Raw genomic sequence first — 19,988 nt, 5'->3', positions numbered from 1 at the left:
CAAGAGCCAAAAAGAAGTTACATTCCATGTTACAACTTCCCCCTCTCCCTTAGCTGTCAGTTGGCACCTGCCTTTCTGCTTTATTCCAGTCACTAAGTGGGACGCTCTCGGGCTCTATGGAACTTGCGGGTGGGTGTTCGGGAGCAAAACCCACTCAGCTCAGGGCGAGGCCACAGCTGGAGGATGACTCACATCATATCCAGAAAGAAAACAAACGGTCTCAAAAATCTGGTGGTCAAGGGGTAGTGGTTAGGGGAGGATATGCGGAGAGGGGCCGCTGCCTTTCCAGGAAATTGGTGAATGAAACTATTCTGGTGCAAAAAGACTTTTAAAAAAAAAATCCACTTACTGATACAAGAAATCAGATCGTTGAATCTTTCCTTAGGAAAGAGGGGGTTTTCCAGCCCACGGAAATACAGCTTCAGAACGCCAGCAACGGAGTTAATATCATGGTTACTCTGGTCATCAGCCAAAGGGTTTTCACCTATATAAAAAAAAAATCAGTTACATGCACAGTGCTTCTTTTTCTTCCTCTGAATAAAGATATATTTCTGTACTCACACATGTTTCTATATATACATGTATCTTTTAATTTCACTTTATGAAAGATTATATAGTACTAAAATTAAACTAATTGGTTTAGATATCCCAACCCATGATTAACCTAAAAATAGTTGGTTAAAATAAAGCTTTTTAAAAAATCTCAGGCTACCAAATAATCCCTTACAAGTTACCCATATCTTAAAATAAAACATTGTGGGACTTATAGTTAAAATCTAATCTTAGCTTGACATGAATTCAAATACTACACTCTGTGTTTTTTATCCTACTGGAAAAAGACACAATATAGATACAATATTAGAAATATTATAGGATGCGCCTAATTGTGAATGCCTACAATTATATAAACATTTCCCAGTGGCACGGTGCTGTTCACGGCACATTTGAAAGCTGCCTTCAGCAGTGGGAGATTCTGAAATCAGATAGAGGAATTTGAAAATGTACCCTTACTAGTACTGAGGGATTTGTATAAAAAGTACAAATTTAAAAAACATATCCCAAATATGAAATTATATCATTCTTTATGGTAAGCAGTTTTAAAATTTACATAACTGGCCTGGCTATTCCACGTCCCTGAGAATTAAACTGAGATAAAATTCTTGAGAAGCTCAACATAACATGCAGCCTTAAGTCAAACTCCATTTTTTATTCACAGGTCTGTTCTGAAGTTCACAAAAATTGTACACTGCGTTGTAACTTTTTTTTTTTTTTTTTTTTGGCCTCTTGGGGCAGTTTATTTTCAGGGACCTGGGATTCCTTTTTCTCTGGGAAATGATTGAACACAAATTCACCATTTTTTTTTCTTTCCCACAGAGAGAAAGCCTCACCCAAAGAGATCACAAACAAGTAACAAAATACCAGGGGGATTTCCAAGGAAAAATAATAAAGCATTTTGCCTGTGGTAACTGGCACAGAAAGTGACGCTTTAGACACTTCAGCTTATGCTGAACATGGTTCATAGAAGAGACTGGGAGCATGTGGCTGCTGAGAGAGAAGGCTGTTCTGCTCCACACATCGTATCAGAGAACTTAAAACAGAAAAGACAATCTGGAGCCAAGTTGATCTCTTCCACCAAGATTTCAAACTTTCAAGGGCTCTGTGACAAAGGAAATGAGACTGAAGAGAGAGAAGCCCTGTCTCCAGGCCATGATACCCCCCACTCTGCATGTTCAGCCTGACTTTCAAACAGATGAAGGAAGGTACAGATTTACCCAGGAGTCCACAGGACCCAAATCATCATGATTGGGGAGCATCAGTAACTAAGAGCCATCACTAACGAGTTAGGCATTTGCAGTGATTATACCACATCCCCACACCAAGTTGGAATCTTGCAGATGAGGAACCTGAGACCTAAAGAAGAGATGAGTGGCTTGACCAAAATCAAATGATTAGTAAATCAAAGGGTGTGATTTGATTCTGGGTCTGCCTAACACTGACGTTAGTCTACAGCTTTGCTAATTATAATGTGTGGATTAACAGTTCAGTAGGATTTACTTGAAGCCAATTATGAACAAACGTAAGGTCACAGGGAAGGAGTCTGGGGGTGGTAATAAGAGGGAGGAAAGCATTTCTGACAAAGGACACAGACACGTAGCTGCGATGAGTCACCTCCAACGCCTGCCAAGTAGGCCCAGGGCTATCGGGCTATTCTTCTAGAACCCTCTCACGTGCCACCTTGGACACATGCTGAGGATTACCAATGCCAGTCCCAAACCGGGATATAAAGCTCATACGTTTTTGTATACTTGATTACAAAATTTTATGATTTTGGCTTCATTTCTCCGCTATTCCAAACAGCTTCCTATCTCAACATCCAAAATGAAATGAGAGGTTCCGGACATACGCAGAATGAGCATGCCACTTCACTCTGCGGCAAATGATGGCTTTTTAACATGGTTTCTTTGTAGGTACACACAGGCAATTACCTCTCTCAAATGAATTTTTAATATCATTGACTTCCACCTGGGAACCAGACACTCTGAAAATCCCCTGATGCTGAAGACCTAAAGAGAAAAGAAGAGGAAGGGGATGAAAAATTTCCATCACAGATTCCAGGTTCCCCTTTCCCCAGTAATCAAATGTTTAACGGAAAGCACATTCACTGAAATATTTCCACTGATTATTTTTTTTTTAAATAAGAATTTCAGAGGTGCTTGGCTGGCTCAGTTGATGGAGCATGTGACTCTTAACCTGGGGGTTGTAAGGTTGAGCCCCACATTGGGTGTAGAGATCACTTAAATAAACCTTAAAAAAAAAAAAAAAGAATTCCATAGTTTAGGGCTTACCATAGAGATTGATGAACCGAATACAGCTTTCCACAATGAGGGGGATAATCTGTCCTGAGTCCTGGGTAAAGAGATGGAAACCACTTAACCACAAAAGAGAGGCATAAATCACACACAGTAATAAAGCTCGCAGTTTGACCCTACTTAAAGAGTGATTTTTACTCTTTTTAGATGATCATTTCCAAATACATCCCCCTCTAAAATATTCAACAAAGGCCAAAAATCAAATTATATTTAACCAAAGGTAGATTTCAGTTCTGGAGCAAACCAAATTAAATACATTTAAGGTAATTCTGTTTCAATCTACTCTGTTGTATCTGGAGATGTCAGTGCTAATTCATCTCTTTTCCTTATATTTAGGCTCACACATCAAAGTGAATATGTGAATCATTCATTTTTTTAAAAGGTTATTAGAAGTAATTAATCTAATGGACCTAAGAACAACTCTCTGTATTCTAACCTTAGCATCTTAGGACTATCTTAGGTGGCCATCTTACGGCCATCTTGGTCACCAAACACAAACATTCAGCCATTTTGGGATCCTCTCCGTGACATCCCTGAGAGTACGCCACCATTTGGATGACAACAGTTACTTAAAAAAAAAAAAAAAAAAAGAAAGAAAAAAAGCTTATATGTTTCCAGATGCAGGATATGAGGATTGCTTTATAGATGATTATAATGTGTCATCTATTTATTTGGTCTGCATCAGAACTTACTCATCGATTTTTCATCGTTATTTTTACATGTTTTAAGAATTATGAAAAAACTGCACAAATGCACATCCCATTAAATCTTGCTTTCTTAGGAAGGGGCAGTTTTTTGGCCTTCTTTCCCCACTTCTTGTAATCCAGTCAGTGCATTCTTCACTCTACAGTCAGTGAACAAATGTGAACCCTGGAACTTTTTAAAAACATGTACAGGATGACAGAGGAGATCAAGTTGCTGCTGAGGTCACAGTTAAACATGTATCAATGCCATGCACTCCATGTAGTTAAAGAAGGTTACGGGCTGTGGAGTTATTTTCTGTGTACTTTTAAAGACTATGCTCTTTTACGAATTAGATCTTTATAGGAAACATGGAGATTCAAAATGATTAGCAGACATCAGGTACTAATTCATGAGGAATTTTATTCTGAAACACTAGAAGAATTTGGTTGTCTTAATACATTAGAACAATTCAGAACCCACTAACCTTTCCAATTAAGCAAAAGGGGAAGGCTTGGGGACAATGCAGCTGAGCAATTTAAACTATTATTCCTAAAATGGGTAACACACTTCTCGAGGAATAGTTTTATTTTATGTTTTAAGACCATCTAATCAGTCTGTAAACCAGTTAATGCTTCAATTACTTCTGGAGACTGCATTAAGTTTCTCTAATTAGTTAAATTGTTTTAGGGATGTAAACTCTATTAATTTCTTAGAGAAGGTCCTTAAGGATAAAAACTCTTTTTAGTGTGACTAGTTGGCTCAAGAATAGCAATGTAATTACATCGAAACTTACTGAATATGTGAGGGGATTTTTCTTTAAGATATGTGTGCTTTAAGGGAAGTAACCCTTATATGAACAATTCATTTAACACTGTACTCTAGAAGAACAACAAATATTTAAAGGCAAGTGATAAAAGGAGAACATTAGTTTGCACCTCTGCTGAACTTAGTATTGAAAGCATAAACAAAGAATAAAATGTTATTAAAAGAAAAATGTTTGCACAGAGAGTTCTCCATAAAATGTCTTAAGTTTTTATATGATTCAAAAATATTTCCATCTTCACATTTACTCAGGTAATTGCTAATCTTGTGCTGATCATCTGTATTCTATTCTGATATAATGAATTTTGTGTTCAAAAAATAACTGTGTGTATTAATTTAATTTCATGGATGCCAAACGTGTTGGTAGAAAATATTTTATAAGAAGTGAAACAATGGGCTGTGCTCCATCTATCATTCAAATAAATCCCTTTGTGCCTCAATTTTCCCATGGGAAAAAGGAAAAGTGGTTTGCTCTTGTTGTCTCACGGTGGTATTGTGGGGACGTCAACTGATCGAGCAAGTCTCAGAAGCACAGAGATCTCTGTATCCATTGTTTTACTGCTAAGACCTAAGATTGTTTCCATGCCATCTGGGACACCAAGGGGCTCACAGAAGTGAATTTCCCATAATAGATGGTTTGCTCTTTCTTTAGTATCTAAATTCGGGTTCTATGAACTGTTCTTAATAAAAAATCTCTTTAAAAATGTAACGGGAGTTGTCCTATCACCTTAAGCAGTCATTCTTGGACTGTGTTATCCAGTGCCATGGGATCACACACTTGTCTCTTTGAGCTTTCCTCCATCCTTCCTCTGCACATCTCAGCGCTCTCATCTCATCTGCCCTTCTCTCCATGTCATTTGCCCCCGCTTACAGGCCGCGGGCTGGGAAACTAGCTAATCAAGTTTGACAAGAATTTTATATTAAATTAGAGCCAATCAGGCTCTTTGGAGGCTTATGGCAGTGGGTTTGTGATTGTGATTTAGGTTGTCCGGTGGCTTCTCAATGCCAAGGTGAAGAGCTCAGTTTTAAGGCAGCCAGAGGTTTCTAATCTCTGTGTGTACGTGTGTGTATGTATGTATGTATCTGTCCATGTGTACATGCCATATGCACACACACACATTTTTTTAGCCATTAGTGCACATATTTGATACAAGATCTGTCTTAAAGAAACTAAGCCATCTGTAACATATTATCGGGGAGGTTAGTAATGATGTAGTTTCCTACGTAAGTTTAGTCTTCTGAAACTGTCGTAAAATGTTAGCCACGAAAAAGAAAGCTCTTCTCTTTTTTGTCTAATTTACATGAGGGTCCACAATCCAGTATTGCTGTGCATTTGGTATTTAACACTGGTTTGCCTTAACAAGAGCCCTTGACTTGAATTTGGTACAACTGACAAGTATGTAATGTAAAGACTATTTATCCAGTTTTGCTAGAGAAGACAATTCTTCCTCAATCAGTGTTTGATTTCTGTAATCCCTTTTGATAGTAAATAGGTAGGAATCTATAAAGAGTGAAGCCTGTTTTTAAACCTAATTTCCAACTGCAAACATTGTTCTTTTAAAGACCTTAAAAATCTAATTAAAGCCAAGCATGATGATGGTTTGAAAATGATACCAAGAGCAAAAGAGGCTGTGCCCTCGCCTCCCTTTGCACTATACCTGATGTCTCGCGTGCGAGTTCCTTCGTCCTCGGCTAGAAGCATTATCAGAAATACAGGATGAAAAAGAAGACAGAGTAAACACAGCAGAGATACAAGATCTAGACCACAGGGTCTTACAATTTATCCAATATAATGAATTCCTCAAGTCATGGGAAATCAAGACTCTTGCTGTTCAGAGCTACCCTAACAATGTACTTTAAAAATATATTTTGTGCCATCTAATTTGTGCGAGTAAATATTTTACACTGTCTGTTAACTAAGTCTAATTTAAATAAATTAAATAAAAACACACACAAGACCAAAATATTTTATCAGGTAGCTCTTTTCCATTTTGCACAAACTATGGCTTTTTTTTTTTTTTTAAATAAAGAGGGCTTTCTCTTTTGCCAGCATAATACTACCCACATTTATTTCCTCTTCTGAAGGCACTCAAACCAAATATTCTTTCCTCTCTGACTTCAGGAAATATTATATTGATTTTCTGGGAAAGCAAAGAGCCCCAGGACAGACTTGGACATAATGACCTGCCTCTTCTTACGAGAGGCTGAGACCATTATAGGCAAGAAGCGTGGAGATCAGCCACCCAAATGGCTGGTGCCAGTACCTTGACGAATGTTTCCAAATCCCCATTAAACAACTTAGCATTATACTGTGAGCGGGGTCTGGACTTCCTGTGTTTCTGGGGCTTAGGGGGAACATTTGGAGGCCTAAGGGAAGGGAATATAATTACTGAGCATGGCAGAAATCAAACAATAAATGAAACCCCCACAGGTGACATCAAAATTACAAAACAGGAATTCTTGTGTTCCCTCCCCACCCCTACCCATGGGGAAAACAGTTCTTCCCATTTCCCATTTACTTACTTTTACTTATGTGATCAAAAGCCATACAAACTATTCATTCAGAGTACTCTTTTCTTATATGCTGTATTTGATATTTGTTTGCTAGATTGTTTAAAAATGGAATCGTGAGCTATCTGGCCAAGTGTTACAAACTCCACTTGCTTACGGGTCACACAGAAGACACAATGAGTCATAAAAATTAGGGCTCTTGACAAATCCCAGTATGAGAAAGTAAATGTAATTATTTTTAGTTACAACTAAAATATCGCATCTTTTCAATATTCCTCAGATATTAATGGGGTTTTAGTTTATGCAAAAGTTAACTATCAACGGAGTCACAAGTGAAAAAATGAGTTTGGTTTCAATGCTCGTTCAAGGCAGTAGATAGAGGCTCATATGAATTATTAGTTCTTTATAACAAACTGTCTCATCACTTAAATATTTGTAGAGCATTAGGATGCACCCCTTATTCTGTTCTGGACTCTCTCCATCTCCAGTCTGTTTGCCTTGGTGGCTAAGTTAGGGTCTCTAACATACACACATGCAGCATTCTGCATGCTATATTTAGACCCCGCCTCGTCTTGCCCTGTAGTGCAGACAGGGAACTTCTTCTGTTCCTCTTCCTTAAGAGCAAAGCGAGCCAGAAGTGCCTGACTCAGCTTCTTCAGCTGTGCTGAATGGAATACAGGGAAAAATAGTCCCAAGAATTTTCTTCCGACATTCCTATTTTAACTCCCTAATTGGAAGGCTTAGATGAGGGTGTACATCGCACTTGAAAATCAGGTCAAGTCCTTCATTATGCTGCCAACTGTCTGGGAAGAATTACCTTTTTGGTTCATTAAAGTTCAGAAAGGCCAGTTTAGAAACAAAATCCTAAGAATATGAGGAAGCCTGACTAGATTTGTAAGACATTACACCAATCTATCAAGAGAGGTGGGGGTATAAATTTCATTTAAAAAAAAAAAAAAAAAGATGAGCACTGGGTGTTGTATGGAAACCAATTTGACAATAAATTTCATATATAAAAAAAAGAGAGAGGTAGGGGAGCAAATTTGACAGCCTTCCACAGCCAAATTCTAAGACTCGACTAGCAGGCGGGCTCAGAGGACTGATGGGGTGTGCAGCAAACAGCACCTGAAGCCCCAAGTGCTTGACAGGTTACAAGGAGTCTTTGCAAGCGTCTAGAAACAAATATGGAAACTTCTATCAGGCAGCACGTCACGTCCTGCCCCAGTTGGCTCTTCTGAAATCTCATCTGCACACCGAATTGTGTCATTCGTGGGGGAAAGCATCACGTAGGCATAAAAACCAAAACAACTACCCATCAAGGAGCTTAACCTTATGTGCCTGGTTTCATCCACTCTTTTCATTATTTTACAAGTGTTTTAAATATAGACTATTTTTATTCCGTTGTGCAGTGAGGCCAACAGATCAGAGGTTAACGGTTACTGAAAAGATAGTGTGTTTCCCACACTTCCCAAGAGGAGGGGGCCATGCTACTACATGGGGTGGGGTGGGGTCCGTGGGGAAGCACTGCAGTCAGTGAGGAGGCAGAGGGAGTGAGAGGAAGTACGTGCAATGGTATAGGTTTCCACGGGAAGGAATGGGCAAGGCAGGGTAAACGGGTTAGGACTGGCTAGTTTGAATAAGTTTGGCGGGCTCTGGGGAACAGTTGTCTGGCACCTGGCTGTCACTAGGGAAGGGGAAGAGTCACCCTGAATGTGAAAGCCCCGTAAAGGATGCGGTTGGGGTTACGGGTCTGGACGAGTCAGCTCGGCATACAAAAGGCAGACGTGCAAGCACCACCTTTACTATTCCTACGAATGGGCTAACCTTGGGAGTGGCAGTTCCTCCAAGGTGAGCAAGGCCCCGAGATATCAGAGCATCAACTACTGAAACTGGAAAAAATGGTTACTACAGGGTCCAACAGAGATGCACGTTTGGTAATATCTGGAGCAGCTGATGACGCTGAAGGGGTAAGAGCACAGGCTCATTCTGTTTGGTCGCAGATTCATAGGACAAGCAAATCTTGTAGCTCGAACCAAAGCCCCCTCGTAGGGCTAGACAGTCATTCCTGCATGACTGAGACACGCAGAGTGGCTCCTGGTTGGGGCAAATGAAGACATGTCTTTTGAGTTGTCTCCCACAGGCCCGAAGATGGCCTCTCTTGATGATTCTAAGTTATGAGGCAAATGTGAAGACACTACTGTTGTGAGAAACCTGAGATGAAAACAAACTGCCCGAGGGCTTCTCAAAGTAACTTCTGTGGCAACATGGCTCATCAGGAAGCCGGCACACGATGGCTCTGCTTCACCATGTACACATCAGGTGAAGAGAATCAGGACCAGGCCATTCAACATTTGGATTATCTGACCAGTTCTGGTTTGGTGCCTGCCACACAGCTTCCTTAATCTGGCCTCCTATGGTGGATGCCCTCGTGAATGAGAGAAAGCACGAGTGAGGTTAATGTACGTATCTAGTCTGTTTGGCAATGACAGTTCTCAATGCAAATTGATATATTTGCATTTCTTCACATTTAAAAAAAAATTTAAGTGTTTTTTAAAAGCTTATTTATTTATTTACAGAGAGAGAGAGAGAGAGAGAGAGAGAGAGAGAGAGAGAGAGAAAGAGGGAGGGAGGTAATTCCAAGCAGGCTCCATGCTGCCAGAACAGAGCCTGATGCACGGCTTGATCCCATGAACCATGAGATCAAAACCTGAGCTGAAATCTACAGTCAGAGGCTTAATCGACTGAACCACCCAGGTGCCCCCCCTAAAACATCTTTTTGTGAAGTGCCTTACATTACTTATAACATAGAGACAACAGGTAAAAGAGTTGATAGTACAAACAGATAATATATATGAAAAAAACTCCATAAACACAAAACACAAAAGGCCCCGAATAGCCAAAGTAATATTGAAGGAAACCAAAGCAGGAGGCATCACAATCCCAGACTTTAGCCTCTTCTACAAAGCTGTAATCATCAAGACAGTATGGTATTGGCACAAAGACACACAGACCAATGGAATAGAATAGAGAACCCAGAATTGGACCCACAAATGTATGGCCAACTAATCTTTGACAAAGCAGGAAAGTGTATCCACTGGAAAAAAGACTGTCTCTTTAGCAAATGGTGCTGGGAGAACTGGAAGCAACATGCAGAAGAATGAAACTAGACCACTTTCTCACACCATTCACAAAAATAAACTCAAAATGGATGAAAGACCTGAATGTGAGGCAGGAAACCATCAAAACACTAGAGGAGAAAGTAGGAAACAACCTCTGTGACCTCAGCCACAGCAATTTCTTACTCGACACATCTCCAAAGGCAAGGGAATTAAAAGCAAAAATGAACTATTGGGACCTCATGAAGATAAAAAGCTTCTGCACTGCAAAGGAAACAATCAACAAAACTAAAAGGCAACCAATAGAATGGGAAAAGATATTTGCAAATGACATATTGGATAAAAGGCTAGTACCTAAAATCTATAAAGAAGTCACCAAACTCCACACCTAAAAAAACCAAATAATCCACTGAAGAAATGGGCAAAAGACATGAATAGACACTTCTCCAAAAAAGACATCCAGATGGCCAACAGACACATGAAACAATGCTCAATGTCACTCCTCATCAGGGAAATAGTAATCAAAGACACTGAGATACTACCTCACGCCAGTCAGATTGGCTGAAATGAACAAACCAGGAAACTATAGATGCTGGCGAGAATGTGGAGAAACGGAAACCCTCTTGCACTGTTGGTGGGAATGCACACTGGTGCAGCTGCTCTGGAAAACAGCGTGGAGGTTCCTCAAAATATTAAAAATAGATCTACCCTATGACCCAGCAATAGCACTGCTAGGAATTTACCCAAGGGATACAGGAGTGCTGATGCATAGGGGCACATGTACCCCAATGTTTATAAGCAGCGCTTTCAACAATAACCAAATTATGGAAAGAGCCTACATGTCCATCAATGGATGAATGGATAAAGAAGATATGGTTTATGTATACAATGGAATACTACTTGGCAATGAGAAAGAATGAAATCTGGCCATTTGCTGCAACGTGGATGGAACTGGAGGGTATTATCCTAAGTGGAATAAGTCAGTCAGAGAAGGACAGATACCACCATGTTTTCACTCATATGTGGATCCTGACAAACTTAACAGAAGACCATCGGGGAGGGGAAGGGGGGAAAAAGTTACAGAGGGAGGAAGGCAAACTATAAGACACTCTTAAATACAGAGAACTGAAGGTTGATGGGAGGTGGGGGAGAGGGGAAAGTAGGTGATGGGCACTGAGGAAGACACTTGTTGGGATGAGCATTGGGTGTTGTATGGAAACCAAGTTGGCAATAAACTATATTAAAAAAAATTTACTTTCTTTCTTTTATTCATTCATTCATTCATTCATTCATTCATAGACAGAGAGAGACACAGACAGAGAAGCCCAAGCAGGCTCCATGCTGTCAGAACAGATCCCAATGTGGGGCTGGATCCCAAGAACCGTGAGATCAAGACCTGAGCTGAAATCAAGACTCAGAGGCTTAACGGACTGAGCCATCCAGGCACCCCTAAAAAATCTTTTTTTGAAGAGCCTTACATTTCTTATAACATAGAGACAACAGGTAAAACAGTTGATAGTACAAAGAGATAATATATATGAAAAAAGCTCCATAAACTGCAGAAGTAACATTCCTCTTTGTCACTGACGCAAGGAAGAAAAAAAAACCTCAGTATTTTTGTGAAGTTCAGACAAGTCACTAGCTGTATCTTCCTAGTTGGTTCACCAAGAAGAGAAGCTTCCTTTTGAATAAATTGCCCAGTAGAAACATACAGAGCCTTGAAAATCAACTTGCCAATTACTGCTCCCCCCCACACACCCTCCCAGTGTTCTAAATTCTGCTCACCTTAAAGAGAACTCAGCTTCAAGAGTACAAAGTCTAGATATGCCAATTAGAATAATTTCTGGCTGTTATACAAATGCTGGCACAGAAAAATAAAAGTTGCACATTTTCCCCAACCCAGATCAGAATCTGCTTCCAAAAAGGCTTTTCTCAGCAGTGGCTTCAAAATCCCTTCATGAATGAAAAAAAGGGGGGGAAAAAAAAAGAAAGAAAAAAATGTGCAATACAGCTATAGTATTAAAGTTTCATCTTTTAAGTGAACGGGGTAAGAAGCTAAATTCCTGAGTATTCAGTAGAGTTCTAAGTTTTATAGGACATAGGGAAAAGTAGGAGCAAAAAGTAACTCATCATGCTTTTCATTTGCTAACACACTAGATGTGTACATAATGTTGCTTCTTAATTGAATTCTCAAATCAGACTATTTCCAGAAACTTAAAGTGTTTTGGATTAAATAAACCAAACCCATCTGATTTAGGTCTTTCTTAAGGAGTCTTACAATCACACTGGGAAACCCTCCGATCGGCCAGAGCAAATTTGGTTTTGTGAGAACCCCAAACATGTCATGTTACTACGTTTGGTCGAGTCAAAATGATCTTCCATGTTCATTGGCAAAGTATGTTCATTCTCACAGTGCTGAAATGGTTGCTTGTTGTAAAGGAAAAAAAAAGGTGAGACACAATGAGTTATGATGAAACATTTGCCTACCTTGTAGTCATATATTCAGCTTTATGACCTGCAGAAAAAAATTAAAATAAGTAAATTGAATGGAATCAGTGGAATGCATTTGGTAATCTTTTGAATCACTTGTCCCTTATTTTAAGATGCTGAGTTTATAATAATTACAAATTTTATGGTGGAAAGCATTAGGATAGCATATGATAGACAAGTAAAGTCAACACAGTATTTCATAAAATCTATACCTAAAATTTAATAAATCCTATAGATTGGAGAAATATGTTTCACTTGGCAATTTGAGGCAAGGGTATTTATTTATTTATTATTTAGAAAACATGAAATAGCTGTTGGATCTTCAGTGTAAGTTTAACGATGAAATACACAAATAAAACACACCCAAGATTCGAATGTTAGTTATTTCCTGTGTCGTGATTGATACATGGGGAAAATAAGGTGGTCAAATAGGGTTGGGAAAACTCAATTTTCTTTATATTAAGTTGGGGTTCTTTCTATATTACACCGTCAGGTGCAAAGCTGCATTTTATAATCAGAAATGACATTTGCAGATACTAAGTACAAAGATACTATATTATGCTACATTCTACAACCTATACACTAATAGCATCTCACAGAGTTCCCTGTCACGTGAAACATGAGGTTCTTCTTCCATATTCTGGCTTCCTGACTCGATTTAAACATCGGATCTGTATTTTTGTAGTGCTTCTACAATCTGTGCTAACTCCAAGTGTGAATGTGCCTGTGGTTGTTGTCTGCTCTTTCTCACATGTGGGGTGCAGCTGTGGAAGGCGTGTGGAGGAGTGACCCATTCCACCGGTTTGTTTGCCGAATGAGGATATGGTCTTGAAACAGCCTGAAGTTAGAGCTAACAGAGAGAGGTCACGTTGCGGCACTCACAGGTACGCCCCACCCATCGTATCATAACAGAATGATTCAGACTTGCGGGGCGAGGCCAATATAACAATTGTAGAGAAACCCGGCTTGTTGGAAATGGTGAATGAACACTCACGGGCGACAGAGTCTTTTGCTCTATTATCTACTTTTGAAGAACAAGCGACCAAGTATTTGAGGGGCGCCTGGGTGGCTCAGTCAGTTGAGTGTCTGACCTTGGCTCAGGTCATGATCTCATGGCTCGTGAGTTCAAGTCTCACACAGGGGTCTCTGCTGTAAGTGCGAGAGCCCGCTTCAGATCCTCTGTCACCCCACCCAACTCTCTGCCCCTCCCCGCTTGTTCTCTCTCTTTCTCTCTCAGAAATAAACATGGGGGAAAAAAAGAAACCAAAGTATTTGATTAATATCTATTTACTAAATGGGGGGCAACAGTTAATATCTGAAAATACCTTCCTCAAAGCAGACTCAGGCCACTGTAGGTCTAGTAGAATTGTGGGCCATGACTTGGAGTCAGGGTGGGAGGAAAGGAGAACAATCTGATTTTCTCCCCACTACTCAACTCTATCTTTTAACTCTAAGCCCCGTCCCTTTTGCTACTTTGGGGGACAAGAAAAAGGAGAAGGTGGACAGAGATCTCCAGAGTAATTGGTAGCTACTCCGAAGTGGGAGAGACAGTCTACTAGAAAGTGGGGAGGGCAGTGAGCTTGAGCGTGGCACGTGATGTCTTACTGGCTATCCTTTAGCACAGGGTTAAAGCACAGACAGAAGACAGGGCTGGAGATGAAGATTTGAGAGTTCCCACAATCTAGGTTGTTGTGGGGCCACAGGAGCTAGCTGAGATCACCCAGGATGAGTCGGTAGAATAAGCAAACAGTGGGGGGTGGGGGGCACCATTTGGTTAAGCTCGGTGGTGGCTCAGTCGGCCAAGCGTCCGACTTCAGCTCAGGTCATGATCTCACAGTTCATGGGTTTGAGCCCTGTGGTGGCTCTGTGCTGACAGCTTGGAGCCAGAGCCTGCTTCGGATTCTGGGTCTCCTTCTGTCTCTCTGCCCCTGCCCCACTTGTGTGTTCTCTCTCACAAAAAATAAATAAACAGTAAAAGAAATAATGAGCAAATGGCTGAAGGCAGAGAAACTAGCTGGCCTGTGCTGTAGTCATGTTGCATACTTTATTATCACACAAGTATGACATAAAGTGTATTACTAACAACAGTAAAAACAGCAATGATGTCCAATACTTATTAGACACTGTTCTAAGCACTTCCTATACACTAACTCACAATTTTAACAACAACCTTAGGAAGTAGGTACTGGCTCTTTTTATTTTATGGGAGAGACTGAGCACACAGTAGGTAAGTGACTTGTTCAGGGTCCCACTGCTAGTATGTGATGGGTCTGGCCTGAGGGTCCAGGTTTGTTTTAAATCTAGACCTAAACTCCCAAGTAATATATTGTAAAACTACAAGTCTTGGGACGCCTGGGTGGCTCAGCTGGCTGAGTGTCAAACTTTTGATTTTGCTCAGGTCGTGATCCCAGGGTTGTGGGATCAAGCCCTGTGTTGGGCCCCTTAGATTTTCTCTCTCACTCCCTCTCTCTCTCTCCACCTCTGCCCTTCTCTCCCACGTGCGTGTGTTTGCTCTCTCTAAAATAATAACAATACATAATAAAATAAAAATGTAAGTTTTATTCCCTAGTAAATACTTTGAAATATCCTAAAAGAAAGGTACAGATTATGGCCTATGCTCTGTCCCACAGGGCTAAAGTCATATACAAAGCACTAAAAAGATTTACTAAAGTATATAATACATATTAAGTTAAAATTTTAAAGTATCTATAAAATTAAACTGGGTAACAGAGACTAATCGCTTTTAAGTGATTCAGCGATGAAAACACTGATAATTCCTTAGAAATGAAATGTTTTGTATAACTGAAAAATTTTGCTACTTTTGTTAAAATATCCCAACCAAATATTCTCTAGATTTAGAAAAAGATCACATATTAAATGGCTTAAAAACATTTTGCTCCACCCTTCCATGGTTAATAGTATGATATAAAAAATTAAAAACCTATAAAAGACACATTTCGATTAATGAACCAAGAGCAAGCTTCACAAAAACTATCATTCATATTGTAACTGCCCACCACTTCCATTGTTTTGTTCAGCTAATAGTACTGAGTGTGCCTCAACTGATGAATGAGGTTTTATTTTTTAATCAGTATCATCATTAATAGATCAATAACACACAAGCTTAGAAGAAACTGCTTCCCAGAGAAATGTGAAAGCTTCCAGTGGTTTGAGGATTAGATTTCAATCACTTTGTTTGGAAGACTATTTAATTATTAAAAACAACAGACAACTTCTTTCCCCACCCCCACCCCATCCCACACTCTAAGCCATTTGGAGGGGAAAAAAAAAATGACCCATGACCCAGGATTATCTTGTTCTTGCTGAAACACCTACGTTGACTATTCTGACCATTTCACTTGGGAATTAAGAAGTGAATTATTTTTCACACTCAAGTGTATTTTATCATCACAGACCAAAATGGAAAACCAAAATATTGTTTGGTGGCGATCTGAGATTAAAAACAAACAAAAAAAACCCCAACTAGATGAAATATTTAAAATGTGCACAGCTCAAACTGAATGGAGGCACCCAGGATTGGGTCCCTAAATGAATGACTGATGAGGACTCCTGGAGTTTTCAGTCCTTTTTCTTTCTTAAGAATACATTGCTTTTCGGGGCGCCTGGGTGGCGCAGTCGGTTAAGCGGCCGACTTCAGCTCAGGTCATGATCTCGCGGTCCGTGAGTTCGAGCCCCGTGTCAGGCTCTGTGCTGACAGCTCAGAGCCTGGAGCCTGTTTCAGATTCTGTGTCTCCCTCTCTCTGACCCTCTCCCGTTCATGCTCTGTCTCTCTGTCTCAAAAATAAATCAACGTTAAAAAAAAATTTTTTTTAAAAGAATACATTGCTTTTCTAAAAAATGTAATTATTCACAATCAGCTTCTCGTTTGAAAGTATGTTTGTACTCCTACTCAAAGACAGGAAATGGATTGATTGGATGAGGATAACCCATTTAATTCCTTGATCAAGACACCTTATGCCCAGGTCTACAAACAATCTAACATGGAACTCAGCTTCCAGAGTCAAGTTTTCTGTGTTTAAGGGAAAACTGCACTGATACTTACACCACCCCCCCCCCCACCCCGCCTTGACTCCAAGGTTGCACACAAAGAAGCCAGTGTGAACACGAAGGCTCATTATAAGAAGAAAAAGAAACAATTTCAGTGTCTCAGTTTTGCGGATGTATACCTCATTTACTATATCGACATAACTTCTCCGATTTAAAAACAAAGGACATCACAAAAGGATATAATAGTATTGCTGAAGGATGCTGAAGAAGGTGATGACTTTGGTCTTAACGACTCATTATGTGTTTGCTTTCATTTCAATAGTTTTCAAAGACTAGGAATTCTCAATTTTGACAGTACCCCTTTAAGAGCCCAGTCTAGTTGTTTTGCAATGTTGTAAATCAAAGGACTTACTGGGCCGCTGGTCGGCTGCCAAAAGCAAGCAGTAAGACAGGCCAAACACATGTCTGTAGTTACAGTTTCAGCTGTGTACGATCAACTGCTAAATCCCTGGGTTAGGCTCTATTTGTTTTACTATGAAGGCAGTTTTTGCAGCCGTGAGTCTAGCATAATTCAGGGATGTGAGTTTTATATAAAAAAGTCAGGACTGTCCCCAAACACACCATTGAATCCTGTGCTACTAACCTTATTTAGCCAAACCCAGACTTGGATTCCTTCGTAAGGGCTCACCGTTGGATTATCTCATTGTGGGACAGGCGCCATTAACTCTCCCAGTCTCCTTTGGTATCAGCCTATTAACTCGAACGGGGCTTGCAGGGAGAGTCAGGGGGCTCACAACAGTCCAGCTAAAGGCGGGCACATTCTCCAGGCCCAGCTTTTCTCTGGGCAAAGCTGCCAGCATCGTGGCAAGGCAGTGACCAACAAGTGGTGTGGAAGGCTGCCAAGCCCGCACGTGGGGTAGTGCCGGGGAGCATAAAGGTCTTCGACAAGTGGGCAGAGGCTGGTGTGTCTGATGCCACTGGAGGAGAACCATCCAGTTCCTGAATCAATCCAATCTGGGGACGGCCTGGTACACCCACACATGAATGTCACTATGATACCGGAACCCATTGAGAGAAATTCCAAGATAAAGAAATCCTGGCTTCGAGTTCACAGGGTACAAAACGGCTTTATGCATTACAGCAGCTAATGACGGACTCTGGCATGTGGATTCAGCAAACTGGTTAAAATATAGCCCTATCCAATAATGGCATGTAAAATAATATGAACCGTTGGGGCTTTCTCTCCGGGAGACATAGGGGAATCTATGTAGAATGAGTATCATAAAAGTTTCGGAATGTGATCCCAAGTGAATTAACACATGTGTCCGTATGAAGTGCCAAGAATGAATTCACCCACTACTTAATTCCCTCCAACTCACGATTTCTAAAGTGGTACCAAGTCCTGTAGGGAAGGACTCTGTGCCTGTAAGCGTTCATCTACACTTACGATAATTGATGCTTCGGGACTGGCAACTGACCTTGGGGGCATCACTGAAATATCAGGCATTTTGTGGCAGATGGAAAAAATGATCTTATAGGATACTCTGAAGGAAGAAAAAAACAACTCAGGACATGATTCAAAGAAGAAAAAAGGCTTTTTATAAAAAGTTCAAGCCTCTATTATAGAAGAGTCGAAAGCCTTGTACAGGGAACATTCATATTCCCTTCACTTAGATTTCCCATTTTGCCACACTGGCCTTATTTCCTTCTCTCTTCTTCTCTATCTTTTCTTTTCCTGAATCATTTGAAAGTAACTTGCAAATGTTATGATACTTAGCAAGCATTTCTTAAGAATAAGAATCTTCCTTTATAATCTGAACACCGCTGTCATATCTAAGAAAATTAACATTAATTCAATAATGTCATTTAATATACAGTCTATATTTAAATTTCCCCAACTGTCCTTAAAATGCCTTTTGTTAACTTTTGCTTTTTTGATTTAGTATCTAATGACAGTTCACATACTGTATTTGGTTACTTTTCTTTTTTAAGACACTGTCTAGCAGCTTAAATGTGAATTTTTTTTCCCTAAATGCAATCAGCCTTTCATCTTAGAATCTGGCATCCGTACTGTAATACATGGGAGACTTAGGTCATGATGACCTTTCTCCAAGTGGTCATTCCCTGGAGGAAACCAGGAGATAAGGTTATGAAAAAAACGTTGTTGGTAGGAAGGTTCTAGAATGGTAGGAGACAAGAGTTTAGGTCAAAGAGCAGCAACTTCTTTTTGGTCTGAGTTACACAACTCAGTCCCCTCATTTCCTACTTCCATCCATATTCTCTCACTTTTTATAACTTGTAACAAGATCTAGTGTGAATACAAGATAAAATTACAGACTATGAGGCACTTAAAAAAGGGACTTTGCCTATATTCATCTTTTCCTTTTAAATTTCAAGAAGATGAAAAGGGAAACAATAACATTTACACTGTCCCTTTTGCCTAGCATCCCTTTTTTCCCCCGTCAGTTTCCTCATCTGTAAAAATGGGGAAAGTAATAGCCCAGTTCAATACATAGTTTAGAACAATGCCTAGCACAGAGAGAGCCCTATAGAAGTGGTAGCTATTGCTGTTTTTGTTATTATTATTAGCCATAGCAGTATACTTCATTAGGTTATTTCTCAAGTAAAATCAATGTCTCTGGGAAGGAAAAACAAACAAACAAAAAAGTTTCCCAAACTGGTTTAACCAGTTTCTAGAGTCCAACAAGGCATGAGATGTGACAACAAATACTGGCCCACTGAAACGACTGGGGTGGAGCTGGAAGGGTGGAGAAGTCCCAGAGGGTAAGGAAGAAGTGTCTGGGTGCAGGGGCAGCTAGGAGCATCACGCTCTGCCGATCCTTCCTCTGGAGCTCTGTGTTGGCTTTTCAGCCCTCGCTAGACTTCCCTACTCTTCCTCCAGGTCAGCACCAAGCTTATAAAGAAGACAGTTCCAGGGAGAACTTGATTTTTACAGATACAGCAAAAGCCCAATCTAAACAGTGTTCTCTGCTTCTTCAAACACAAATCCACAGCTCACAGTCTTTATGGAGCAGATACGTGACACAGTACGTGGTCCACGTCACCTTCCCCTCTGTTTCAGATAACTGACCTTCTCCAAGGGTCCTCTGCAACAAGTCATGTTTGGCTTGAAGTTTTGTGATGAGATTACTACCTTCCAAATACTCCCGGAGTTTCTGCAAGAGGAAAGATTCGTTTTTAACTTAAAAATATATATTTCTCAGGGAACTTCCCATAGGATACCTATAATACAGCTCTTTTATCTTCTAGATCCTAGAACCTTGCTCCTTGGAGTGTAGTCTGAACAGAACAGCAGCACCAGCCATCACGTGGGGGCCCATCAGAGAGTGGAGTCTCAGGGCCCTCCTTCCCCAGACCTACTAAAATCAAAACCCGCATTTTAACAAGCTCTCCTGGTGACTATATACATTAAAATTTAAAAGTAGTTTTATAGCAGGCCTCTTTAAATCTGTTGGCCTCTCAGAAT

General features: G+C 40.2%; 1 protein-coding gene across 1 annotated transcript in view; it reads right to left on the bottom strand.

The window, feature by feature from the left end:
* SRGAP1 (SLIT-ROBO Rho GTPase activating protein 1) overlaps positions 1–19,988 on the bottom strand; it is a 285,374-nt gene that overhangs the window by 40,945 nt on the left and 224,441 nt on the right. Inside the window, 6 exon segments of the mRNA XM_043564797.1 lie at positions 350–484; positions 2,487–2,564; positions 2,847–2,907; positions 6,641–6,743; positions 12,491–12,518; positions 19,593–19,677. Of these exon segments, the coding sequence (XP_043420732.1) occupies positions 350–484; positions 2,487–2,564; positions 2,847–2,907; positions 6,641–6,743; positions 12,491–12,518; positions 19,593–19,677 (490 nt within the window).

Source organism: Prionailurus bengalensis, chromosome B4 (assembly GCF_016509475.1).
Source record: "Prionailurus bengalensis isolate Pbe53 chromosome B4, Fcat_Pben_1.1_paternal_pri, whole genome shotgun sequence".
Classification (NCBI taxonomy): Eukaryota; Metazoa; Chordata; class Mammalia; order Carnivora; family Felidae; genus Prionailurus; species Prionailurus bengalensis.
The sequence above is the reverse complement of the archived record's forward strand: the minus strand, read 5'-3'. Positions and strand labels throughout refer to the sequence as shown.